The sequence below is a fragment of the Ambystoma mexicanum genome, chromosome 5p (genome assembly GCF_040938575.1).
Source record: "Ambystoma mexicanum isolate Mex_15411 chromosome 5p, UKY_AmexF1_1, whole genome shotgun sequence".
Taxonomy (NCBI): domain Eukaryota; kingdom Metazoa; phylum Chordata; class Amphibia; order Caudata; family Ambystomatidae; genus Ambystoma; species Ambystoma mexicanum.
In genome coordinates this window covers 1,339,220,427-1,339,233,607 of record NC_090930.1, presented here as the reverse complement: position 1 = coordinate 1,339,233,607, position 13,181 = coordinate 1,339,220,427, and the positions used below count along the sequence as shown (strand labels likewise).

Below are 13,181 nucleotides of genomic sequence, written 5' to 3'. Positions count from 1 at the left end.
TCCCATATGTAAATATAAATATGCTGCTACCCTGGCAATCTTGTTGTGCTCATCCTTGGCCTTAGGGGCCATATATAGTTCACTCAGGGCCACATTTAAGGGACCCTGATCTCTCCAAATATCTGACCCTGTTTCAGTGATCTGGGGTGCGATTGCCTGCAACCAGACCGCCTGGTGCTGATGAGCCCACTCACCTCTCACAAATAGCTTATGTAAGAAGTGTTCTCTAGCTATTTTGATATCTACCTAGGTCGTCATTCTGGAACTTGATTTCCTTCCTGACTTACAGAAGTTTGTATTTTATTTTGCAAAACAGACCGTTTCCTTAGAGCGTTCCTTTGAGGGGTGTTTTTACAGTGTAACACGCGTGGTGATCCAACAGAATTTATATATCCTGTCAGTTAGCACACTGTATTAATCTGCACAAGTGATAGATCTAATCCAGAATCCCCGGCTACGAGCCCCCACTCTGTTAATGACTTCAATCAAGCATTCCCACGAAGTCAATGCCTTGTCTGGGATTGCTCAAGGGAACCCCTTATTTATATATTTTTATGACAAGCTATAATCTGGATTATGAACCCTTGCATAACGCCCCTCAATTAGAATCCCGCTGACCCCACTGAGCCAAGAAGTAGGTTTTTGTTGCAAATTAAAAAGGTTTATTTGAAAAATTAAACAATAGATATATATCACACTTTGATAATAAACTAATATTTGATATCACACTTAGACATATGACAGTGAGTGATGAACAATGGATGATGTTACACTAGCACACTGGTTTAATTACTAAGGAGTAGTATAGAGGATAAGGTAGCTGAGAATGCTTTATATGGTACAAGGAAATGCAAGGTGGAAATGAAGCAACACAGGAATAAACTTGATATGATTTCAGCAAAAGATAATATAATCACTTTTCCCCTTTTGGCAATTCACCCCCCCCCCCTCTATGCAATGTAAGGAGATGGAAGTAACACACACAGTCTTCAGGAATACAATCACAGTACAATACAAATTCAGTTCCCCCCTAGCAAACTTAGAGAAAGAGGGATGATTTTAAACACAGGCAAAGTACTTTAAAGGTGGTATGCAAAGAAGGGAAAAATATGCTAAAATGATTTTAATTCCCTATAGGAGATGCAGGGTGGGTGATAGCTACTTTAAATTAGTTCAGGATCACTTTAGCAATGCTCTATGGATGATTGTCAGGTTGCAAACGAATTTCAGCAAAGGAAAGCAAGAAGCTGCTATTTTGACAAGTGAAGAAATTTGAGCCAAATCGCAAATCGTGGCACTTTTTCCGAGTGCATCGAGCGTGATTACGGGAAATGTATAATGAATAGAAAGTTTAGAGCTTGTTGGAAAGCTGGGGATCTTAGCTTCCAAATGAAAGTTAAATCTCGTTCCTAGCACAAACGGTTTAAGAGATACGGACAATTTTATGAAGGTAGTTTTTCAGAAATGAAATAATGATTCAAAATGGCAAATTACACTTTTACAGGTTTAAAATTGGAGAAGGAACACACGATTCCTATGATGCAGTTCTGGACAGGTTCAAATGTTTTGAATCAGATTGTTTTAAGCTAAGAGATTGGCTTTGCACAGTTCTGGCTAAGTACTCACACTATGAATTTGAAATAGGCCGTCAGGGTCTGGTCAGCAGGTTGGACTGGACTCCGGGCGGGTGGTTCTGAAGTCACAGCTCTCTGGTTCAGCTCTGCTCTGAACTTCACCGTGGTCTGTGGTTCTCTGGTTCTGGTCTCTCTGTTTCTGATCTAGTTTGTGGTTCTGCTGTCAGCACTTCTTTCTGGGTCTGCTAACGGTTCTGGCAAATGTTCTTGGCAAAGAATCCAACAGCTCGCCTGGCTGTAGAATAGTTTGGTTGGATTGCTGGATTCTAAAGGCCTGTTGAAAAAGGATTTAGCTGGTGTTCCAGGCCTCTCTGCTTTAAGTTCTGGAGTGAAGTTCTGGAGTGAAGTTCTGGAGTTCTCCGTCAGCGTGCTGCGCAGGAATTCAGTTGAAGGTTGGAAAATGAATGTGTCTGTCTGGCTTCCAGTGGCTCTTTTTATGTCTTTTGAAAATGGGTGTGGATGCTAACTTTCTTTGCCCAAACCACTCACGATTTGATAGGTCAAGGATTTCTCTTTGACCTGATTTGAGAAGGGATAGTGTGTCAGAGCGAGTCAGAGTCTTACAGTCTATTGAAGAAACGCCCCTTTGCTTTTACTTAGAAAATGAATTTTTCATAACTAACAGGTTTCCCAGATACACACGTCGTTGAAATTACATACACATTTCACAGATTAATTTAAGATACACTCTCGCCCAACTCTGATCCCCCTCAGAGCCTGGGTTCACAAATGGCAACATTTTGTGCTTTTTAGTGACTTTTGCCCTATTGGTTTTTCCTCAAAATGTACACAGACCTGCACCCCTTCCCTGAGCATATTACTGGAAATTACTATGTCTCTATCCTAAACACAGTGTCTGCAATATTAATAAATAGCGGGGTTTGGTCCCAGTACACCGTACAAAGTGGAATTTGGGCTCAAATCGTGAGGGCATTTTTCATTTTCAGGATCCCCAAATTGTACATTTCTGTGAGCTTAATACAAGATTTTAGAAGCATTTAACTTAAACATATATTTGCTGCAATATGAATCCACAGTCCTGTCTGGCCCGCCCCTAGGAACTGGGGGAGTCAGGGATCACATGTCTCTCCTTTCAGGCAGAGCTCTGTTTACAGTACACACCCAAATCAGCATACTCCATTCAATTGAAAGGGTCTATTGTGTTGGGTCCAGCAGGCTGCAGGGAAGTCCCCTCCCTCTCAATCAACAGGGCCATGTGATATCCTGCCTCCTGGTGTGGGTCTCTGGGGTGTTAAGAGTTCTCAGGAAAGGCATGTCTTTTGAACTTTTAAATACATAAGACCCCCTCCTGTTCACTGCACAGTTCTGCAAGACAGCTCTCCTGTCAGGATTTATAGAGCGCCAGCGCCGGTCTGTGTCTAATGCCGGTACTGCACCCATTTTTTTAGGAGTTGTCTTGAATTAACTCCATTTCAAAAAGGGGATTTTACTTGATAGTATATGATCCTTGCTTAACATTGTTTTGATGGGAATCCTTACAGTAGAGTGGTGATGTGGAACACCCCACAAGAAGGTTGAATCTTTAGAGTGGTCTTGTGAGGTATGATTTTAGCAAATTTTTGACATCAAGAAAATGAATTCCCAACAGCTCTGGGTTGCTTTTGGCAATCAGCATTGCCATTCCCAATGGTTTCAGGCTACTGTGTGTGTAGCCCAATGGTGGTTTTAGGCAGTGCCCTCCTGTGCTCACAAACATAGGCAAAAATGGGTGGCAGCCTATTCCTCATGTTTCTGTGTGCACTTTCTGGGGAGTTCTGGCCATCATGATTTTTTCAATGCCAGTAATGCACAGTCTTATGGTAGGGCTTGGATGCATGGGTAAAAACGTCCCACAGTACCCTTATATTGTGTAATATCAACGCCTGACATTATATCACATAGATGCAGGAGGAAACTCTATGAAGATCTTGTGCTGTCTTAGTATTTCACTGGCCATTTAACATAGAGTAAAAACACCCTGAATTTGATCAGTGTGAATTATGATTATTTTATTGGTGCTCTCTTATGGCGATGGAGGCAATGGTGGTAATAAACAATCTGCATAAGAGGTTGACTTGAAACATCATTGTGGGTTGTACCTGAACACCCCGGTCTATGCCTAACTTTAAGTTGGTACACAGTTTGTAATACCCTGGGCCAATCAGATGGCAGACCATGCATAGCAGATGCAAGCTGCAAAAATACTAATACTGGTTAGTAATGTTTATCATTTCATGTATCTCTGATATATCTGGTTAACTGTTGTCAGCATGTCATTTAGGGCTTCTGAACAAGTTATAGAGAAGTCTTAGGTAAAGTTGGCCACAAATATTTGGGGTTGCACTTTTAAAAATATGCTGACCCACCAATACTCATAGGCAACTCTCGAGGCAGCCATGTCCTGATGAGCTCTCCTCCTCCCCAATCCTGCATAGTTTTAAGGACCCCTCAAATATTATACTTCCCTTTGGTTTTCATGGTAGCACTTGCTGCTTGCTATGGTTACCCACATTTTTTTTCAATTTCTAATGTTGGTGGGCCTGCTCATGCTGGAAATAGAAAACCTTTGTTTCAACTTTTCAGTACAGGTGGACCTGCACATGCTAGAAATAGAAAATATGTTTTTTCACAATGTTTAGTGTGCCTGCCCTTGAAATTGAAAAACTAAAATATGCACCACTGGCCTCTGAAAGCCTGCTAGACATATTCTGGAACCTTGCTGGGATTGACAAACTGCCCTGCTTGACAGTGCCCTGTCTTTGATGAACTTTATTGGCTCAATGTCTGACAAACTACGGTGTTCCTCAAGGCTCTGTACTTGGTCCTTTCCTTTTCTCTCTTTACACCTCTCTCATTGCCCCTGTCATCTCTTCGTTTGGCATTTCTCACCACTTCTATGCTGACGATACTCAACTCTTTCTTTCTTTCTCCTCCTTCTCGCCTGACCTCCACCTTAAACTCTCCTCCTGTCTCACTGCTATCAAGAACTGGATCTCCTCCCGCTTTCTCTCTCTTAACACGGATAAAACCGGAGTCCTTTTCTTCCCCTCTAACTCTCTTACCCCTCCCTCCCCTCCTCCTTTCATTCACTTTCCTCCCTCCAATCTCCCTATCTCCCCCCAAGCTCGTAATCTAGGCGTTCTCTTTGACTCCTCTCTCACCTTCTCACAACACATTTCACTCACCTCCCGCTCCTGCCGATACCACCTCTACAATATACGCAAAATCCGTCCCTCCCTCACATTCCATGCCACAAAACTCCTAATTACCTCTCTCATCTTTTCCCGCCTCTTCTACTGCTCCCCTCTAATCTTTGGACTTCCCGCATCTCAGCTTACCCCTCTAAGATCCATATACCACTCTGCTGTCCGTACCCTTTGTCTCCTTAACTCCCGTGACTCCATCTCTTCCTCGCTCTCTCACCTTGGCTGGCTACCTTTCCACTCACAACGAAAGTTCTACTTTCTCTGCCTTGTCTTCAAATCCCTCCATGGTCTTGCTCCTCCTTATCTCTCCTCCCTCCTCTCCTTCTACTCCCCCTCCTGCTCCCTTCGCTCCACTGACCATTTCCTTCTCACTGTTCCTCCTTCCCATTGCGCTTCCTCCCGTTTCCGCTCATTCCAACTCCTTGCACCCCTGCATTGGAACTCGCTCCCTCTTACAATCTGCTCTACCACAACCTTCACCTCATTTTGCACTTCCCCTAAATCCCTCCTCCTCCATTCCTCTCCTTGAAAACTTCTCCTCTGCCCTCTTCACTTCCCCCCACGTCCCCTCTTCTTACCCTCATCTGATTCCTCGCTCCCCTCTCCTACTCCTCTCTTTTCCCCTCCCATTCTCCCTCGCCCTGTCCATCTCCTACTCCCCCCCCACCTCTCCCCTCTCTCCTTTCCACCCCCACCTAAGTTAATTGCTCTTTGCACTGTTTGGTTGAATGATTCATGATGTAAATTTTGCTCTCATTGTTAAATGTTGTTGTTATTTTGTATTATGTTGTTCCACTGTACAGCGCCTTGGTATAAAGCGCTATATAAATAAATAAATCAATCAATCAAAGTTTGACATTTAGAGGGAACTTGACCCACCCAAAATATAATAGCATTAAGATTTCCTTGAGCTAGTTTGGAGCTTCTATGTAATGAGTGGGGAGATGTTTCAGGTCAGTTTTTCAGTGCTAGAAAAATATAAGGCACATCCATATGCTTGGTTCATCAGTGTAAGTTGTATGTCCCACACTGTTTAGGAAGTTCAAATTGTATCTGTTTAGGAAAAATATGTATTTGAAGACCACAATGTTCTCATTTGACCTTAACGAAAGTAACCCTATTTTCTTACATGTTTACTTCTTTGTTTATTACAGGCATTTAACAAGAACAACCTAATCCTAGAAGAACGGAATAAATATTTAAATCCACATATCACTGCCAAGACCTACTCCAATGCATATTTTACAGATTTTAATAATTATGATGAATACTAGTGTCTTTGGGTGTATCAAAGCCTCCTTCACCCTCTGGCCATTTGTAAAACCTGTGCAAAGGTCTTTGGTGACTGAATTTTGGAGCTACTATTTTGAAGCTCTGGGACATTTTAAGCTGATCGCCAACCATTGGTATTCCGTTGCATTTGAAAGAAAAGGTTTCTATGTGATGCAGTATGTTTCTTTGCAGAAATGATCATTAACTGCCAAAGACACAATGTGTGGATATAGCATCTGGATATACATTAACATGCAATGAGAAGAATGATATCAATTTGTCTTCTGGTTTATCTCAAAGTACTGCCACAATTCTTTCAGACTTTGCCAAATATGTTTTCCAGCTTTCATGAAGATATGTTGCCTTGTTTTTGATAATGAACCAAGATATGTCTCAATTTGCTGCGTGTTTCCATATCTAATTTGTTGAGCGTGTCTGACGAGTCACATTCTGGAGATCAACAGATACTGCCTACAGTTCATTGCAGACACTGTATTGGAGATTATGCTTGAACATGTCAACAGCATAAGCCACAAAACGTTTCTCCAGGAAGGCAAAATGTTCACTGTACTCCGTGGAGCTTGCGAGTCTTCAACCACACTGAACCCTGAGAACAGACTGGATGTTAAAACCCATGGGATAACTGAGATACCTCCATTGTCCTGCATCTGGATCTTGGTCTACATTCTGGGGACTTTATTTGACGAGAGAAACTGATGGATCTATTGTGGGTGATGGTATCAACGAATGTGTCTGCATGTTGTTAGTAAATTAGTGTTTATTGTAGTGTGCCCACTTGCATGACTCACATCATTCCAGAGACCATCGTTCCTCTCTTTGTGTGCCCATGTAAACATTTGTCCTGGGCGCATGTTGCATTTCAGAATGATAAACATTGATAAATCAGCAGATGTCTAGAGCCAGCTGCTACCATTTTCTCGTTGTCAAAAGTTATTTTTCCTTCTTTAACATGTTTTCCATACATGTGTATGAACCAAACAAATGCCCTGGCTCACCACATTTTCCAATCAATTTCAAAGAACGTTTTTTACTGTGTGCTCTCAGAAATCCATTATACTTCATTACGTCATCAGAACAAGTATTACATTAATGGATGGTGGGTGAACATGATTTATTAATGCTCGTTAACATCTGTTATATTGTGTGTTGTAGGGGCATGCGCATTGCATAGCAGATTATATCATGCCTAAACCTAAATTACGTAATCAGGCAAATAACAGCTTCTGTAATTTCTTCAATAATGGGTTCTCATCGTGGAGAATTTAAAGGCACCTGTTAAAGCAGGATTAAGAACGTTTTTCGGTTATACAATCAAAAGCCAGCCAATCAAAAAGCTTAATTCCATTCCGGAAGATTACACACTTTTACTAAATCATAAATCATTATACACTTGCCCATACGCCATAAAAGATTTCGCCTTGCATAATGCAAATATACATCTCATGTGCACGAGGGCAACATGGATTGCTGCAATACATACCTGAACCTGCTAAAACAGTGCAACAACATTTTTCCTTACTCCATTTTCTGCAGCAACCTCTTGTTGAAAATATTAGAGTGCTGGTATCATATTAGAAAGCCCTTTTGTGTGTTGGGTGGAGACTGGAGAGTGGCAGCTGATGATGGTCAATAAAATAGTGAGTTCTGTTTCTTGCATCACAACCATATCTGAGCCTCAAAAATAAATAAGAGAATGTTGTTAAGTTACACCTATTTATAAATCAAAACATTCTAAAAAAGATATTTGTGTACATGCTTATAATTCTGCAGTTCAAATGGCAGCATTAGCATAGTCTGGTGGAGGATGATGAGTGTTTTTTTTTCTGCGGCTTGGCGTTTTCAGGAAAGGTTGACAATTTCCTACTGACTCTTGGCATTAAGGACCGTAATGAACCGGAAGTAAACGTGAGGTCGAACCCGCCCAGAGCACCACTCTCTGCGATTCTGCAACACAATGCTTTGGACTGCTTATCAACGACAACGCCATTTCACATCCCATGCATTATTCGTGTGTTTGCCGCCACTTGGTTTGTTATGTGCCTCGTGCAGACGTGTGCTCTGCAGGAATCATGAAGTACTGTAAATGATTTCCGAAATATTTTCACTTGTATTAACGTTATGATTTTGAGTTTTTGATGCTTCCTTAAGGGCATGTATAGTTCTTTGGGTTCTCTTTAGCAAAATGCTGTGGCACTCAGCCATCATTGCTCTGATGCCTTTGTACAGTCGAATGGCCCAGATTTCCTTTGTCTAAAAGAGCCTTACATGTCTCTTGCTCTTTGGGCCGGGGGCACTGGAATGGTAACGGGAGGTCTGTGGGTATGATGGAACATAGTTTTCCAGAAGATAAGGAATGGGATATCTGTCTCGCTCTGCAAGCGGAAGAGAGAACTCATTTTCCGAAAACTGTATGAAAAGAATAACTCCTACAAACCTTCCACGGCTGTTAAGTGTTGGAAGCCGAGCATTGCCTTTATAAACCACTGATGTAAAAGTGGACCACATGGATTGATTCGTCACCCTGTACGTTTTAGGCTGCTCCCATGCAGGTTCTTCGTGTGTTACTACAGTTGATGTATTGTTTATACTGCTGCTTATTATTCTTTTCATTGGACCTATCAATAACGTGATTCTATGTTTTATTTTTGTACAATGTTAAGGGCCTCGCGGATGAAAGCATGTACAAATAAAAACATCATTTTTACAGTCTCCTGTGCAAACGTGTTCCTTCAGTTTGCATTTCAATAGATGCAGAGAACTGCATGGCATGGGCTCCAAACTGCCCTCAAGTGTTTTTCTATTGTTTGAATACGTGTGGTAAAAATGCCAGCCTATAGCTGTTTTGGATTTGATGCAACATATGTGCACTTCTGTGGGCACAATTATTATATCAGCAGGTATGTTTCTTTGCAGTCGCATACAGAATTCAATATCAAACTCAATGTAACCCATTGTGTTATGGTGCTGTGACAGTGAAACAAAAGAAAACTCAAGAGGTGGAGTTTTACTTTAGAAACCAGTTCTGGTTTCTGAACTTTTCTCCCAGGTTAGAGTAGTTCAGCAACTTGGGGCGTGGCCTCGGGCAGTATTGTCAAGAAGGAAGCTTTTCGCTAGCAAATCAAAGGGGAAAATACATCACACAATAGTAAAAGGCACAATCAAAGCAATATAATCATTGTTTGCATACTTTATTGGGACCAGTGGTACATCCTTGTTCGTTTATGTATGTATATGTATTTGTTTTTTGGAGTTGCATAAGTATTTTTTTATGTATTATTATTATTATTAAAAATAATAATAATTATTATTAGGGTATTTATTGAGTGTGGGCTTAGCTTCCGGAAGCAACGAAGCAGTTTACAATCATAGGGGGAAGAATAAAGTTAGGCAGCATAGATACGGAGTGGGGAACAACAGGGAAGATATGGCAATAGTCAGCAATGGATCTAAAAGTAACCAAGGGTGGAAACAGTGTGCCTCAGATCACCCAGTCTCCGAAAAGGTGGGGAGTGGATGGTGTATGGACCTAAGTGTTAGGGAGGAGCCATTCCCTGAAGAGGAGGGTCTTGAGCTCCAATCTGGACTGTAAAAGTGAGGGGGGCGAGTCAGATGCTGATGGAGAGGAGGTTCCAGAGTCTTGGGGCATAGACGAAGGAGGCCTGTCTTCGTTTTATTTCCTTCTTTCACCAGTGGAGTTTGTCTGCACATGTTTTTACTTCTGCTGGATCATAGACCTCTGGAGATGCAGAGTTTCTCAGTGAGGTAGCTTGAGGACTTCATGTTCAAGGTGACAGCCTTGTATATGGGGCAGTAGGATTTGAAAATGATACGGCTTACAGTGGGAGACAGTGCAGTCCGAGGGTTAGGTGATGTGGTTGAAGTTGTAGAGTCCTTTAATGAGTCATGCTGCAGCATGCAGGACACATGTCAAAGGGAGCCAGGGAAGTTGCTGCAAGGCCTTCCAAAAGGGCATTGCTACCATCCAGGTGGAAGAGGACCAAGAATTGGACGGCAGATCTGAAGTTGTTTTCTGCGAATCAGGGCTTGATTTCGCGTGGGAGAGAAAGTTGATACCAAGCCGTGTGTGTCTTCCTTGCTATGTGCTGTTTGAAAGAGAGGTGTCTGTCAATGTCAAACCCAAAGGGCTTGACACAGGCAGCCAGCTAGGGTGTGAAGCCCCCGAGGTGCATAACAGAGAGCCAAGTCTGGATGTCCGTGTGTTTGGTGTTGTTGACCATCCATAGAAATTCAGTCTATGAGGATTTGAGCTTCAGGTAAGCACTGGACATCCACGACTGGATCAATAAGAGCATGCCTTGAGCCTGTGAATGTAGTCGATGGAGTTAGAGCTGTGTGCCATCTGTGTATTAGTGGATGATGTATGGAGCAATGAGTTTTCCAAGAGGTTCCATGTAAAGATTGAAGATCAATGGGGAGAGGATGGATCATTGCAGGACTACACAGGAGATAGGTAGAGTTGGTGATCTGGAGGAATACATTTGTATAAATCCATTTGTGGTGATTAGCAAGGTACGATTTGAACCATCTGAGGATGATCTTGCGGATCCCCACGTGGGGATGTAGATTGTCAGTGAGTTTCTGGTGGTCTACTGGGCCAAATGCTGCTGAGAGGTCAAGGAGACCCACGAATCAAGAATGACCACCATCAAGGATTTTAAGGGCATTGTCGATCACCTTGATGATAGCTGTTTCTGTTCTGCATCTATGTCAAAAGGTTGTTTCGTAGGACTGAAGGAGGTTGCTGACTTCAATCTGTTGGAAGAGTTGCATGGATACTGCTTTCTCAAGGATCTTACCTAGGGAGGGAAGATGGATGATGGGGCAGTTGTTGCTGAGGTCATCAGTGTTCAGTGTGGTTTCTAGAGAATCAGGAGGATTTCTTCTCTTGTTTTCTAATGGTTCATTTCTTGAGTGTTCCAGGGTACAGAAGTTTTAGGCTTTAGGGTACATTGTTTCACTGGTGCATGGCGGTTGATATTGGTAGTGAGGGTGATGTGTCTCTTGGAGAAGCAAATTGCAGTCCTTGTTAGTCAGAGGTAAATTAGCCCATGTGAAGTGGAGTTTGTTGAGGTCTTCCGTAGGAGCCTCCACTGAGAAGTTCATGAATGATCAGAAGGCTTGTTTGTCAAGCTTCTGATGGGTTTGCTTGACTGGTGTTGTGTGACTAATATCAAAGGGGATTACCAGACGGTCTGACCTGTCAAGCTGGATTGGAGAGCTGTGATGGAGGGTGGGCAGGGCAGTGATGATGAGGTTCGAGGATATTGGAAAAAAAGGACCAAGGCTAGAAAACCCGCAGAGAGGGCTGCACAACCCGAGTCCATAAATCAGTTAATTAATTGTCCAGCAAACTAGTACACAAATCCTGAACTGATCCAAAGATTAAAAAAGCAAGGTGATCAAGTTAATAGAAAATACTGCTTAGCTGATGCTGACAAGGCCAATGCATTTCGAACTGTGTGGTCCTTCATCAGGGTGAAATCTGCTAAAGTGGCACAATCCGCATATCGATTAAGCTTCTCTTAACTCAACCGAAATAGTGTCCTCTGGCTGTGAAACTGTGTAAAGTAATGGTATAAGAGCAAAACCAATAAGCGCAAGAACAAAGCAGACAGGATAAGCATGAACTAACAAGAAAGCTTTTAAGTTTCAGACCATATGTACTGACAAACCAGGAGCAGCAATGAAAGGGCATACAGAGCATGGGCACCATTAGGGTGTGCAGATCATCAGATCCACTCCAACTCAAGCCTTTAATGGACAGCTAATTCAATTCTGGACTAGTTCATAAGTCATTCCTGACAATCAAAGCGCAAATTGAAATCTTTGCCTGGAAATAATGGTTTTAAGTTATTTCAGGACAGGTGATAATCAACAAATGTGTTGGTGGTAGAGATATTATTCCAGAGGGAGGATCCTGCAACTTCAAGCCTTTGCCTTCTTTGCCAAGTGAAAACTGATATATAAGATGGTAAGTTGATATTGAAATGCAATGAACGTGCACACAAATTTTAAAGTTGTAAATATGCTATTTTGCCTCTGCTACTCAGATATCAAAATATACAGAGAAAGAAATGTAGAGAGTTTCAACACTATATTCTATTTCAGCTGTAGAAGAAAAAACATTTAAACTGTTAAGCTACCAGCTTCAGCAGTATGCAGTTGCACAAAAATGTTACAAATGGAGTTAAAATTCAACATACATGTTTCAAATAACAGGAGGAGATAACGGGTGACAGAGAATTATTGCAGATCTAAATTGCCTGAAAGGTCAACATGATTGACATTTTGATCATATAAATTCAGGACTGCTTTGATTGGGGTAAGCCGCAGAGACTAGACGACTCATGATGTGAGGGTGCCAGGTCATGTGCAACGATTCTGCCAGCTTGTGGGGCCTCTGTAAGTGCTCACATGCTCAGAATATTCTTTGTAAAAACTGTTTATAAACACTGAGCCTCTTTGTCTGGGAGAACATTCCTAGGTTGCCTGGGAAATGGAGAGGTGTGAGAGGGTTACATACTGAGAAAGATCATTGGGAGCACATAGTTTTGAAGTTCCAGGTCAGGGCAAGACAATGAAAGACATTTTAAAGTGTTAGGCACCATGTGGGAAATATATACCACAGTACTTACAAGACTGTTGGTGCTGACAAGTAGATGCTTCCTATAGAATGTTGAGGACATGGTAGCACCAGGCCCTCACACTTTTGGTGCTCTTTCAGGTTCTAATGGTATCAGTTATTTTTAGTGTGTTATGATTATTATTAAAACCTTTCACACATTAATTAATGAACACACCAATTCCCATATAATACAAACACATTTTTTTTGTTTACAGAATTTCATAATCCCGATAAAAGTTCACCTGTCCTTCAATTTCTAATAAAGTTTCCTCCCATTACAATTTGATATGCATCAACCAAGCTTAACATTTTCTAATGAATCAAAGAATCTCCAATAACATTCTATGAAATCATTGATCATATTAAAAAGTCATGTTTTCTTCAGTTGCTACCTCACATTAC

General features: G+C 41.7%; 1 protein-coding gene across 2 annotated transcripts in view; it reads left to right on the top strand.

Moving 5' to 3' along the window:
- Positions 1 to 8,842, top strand: part of SEMA5A (semaphorin 5A) — a 2,281,219-nt gene extending 2,272,377 nt beyond the window's left edge. For both annotated transcript variants that reach the window (XM_069613729.1, XM_069613730.1), the window contains one exon: positions 5,995 to 8,842. In XM_069613729.1, coding sequence (XP_069469830.1) covers positions 5,995 to 6,114 — 120 coding nt within the window. In that variant the 3' untranslated portion in view covers positions 6,115 to 8,842. The remainder of the gene's footprint in view (positions 1 to 5,994) is intronic.
- Positions 8,843 to 13,181: the final 4,339 nt, after the last annotated feature.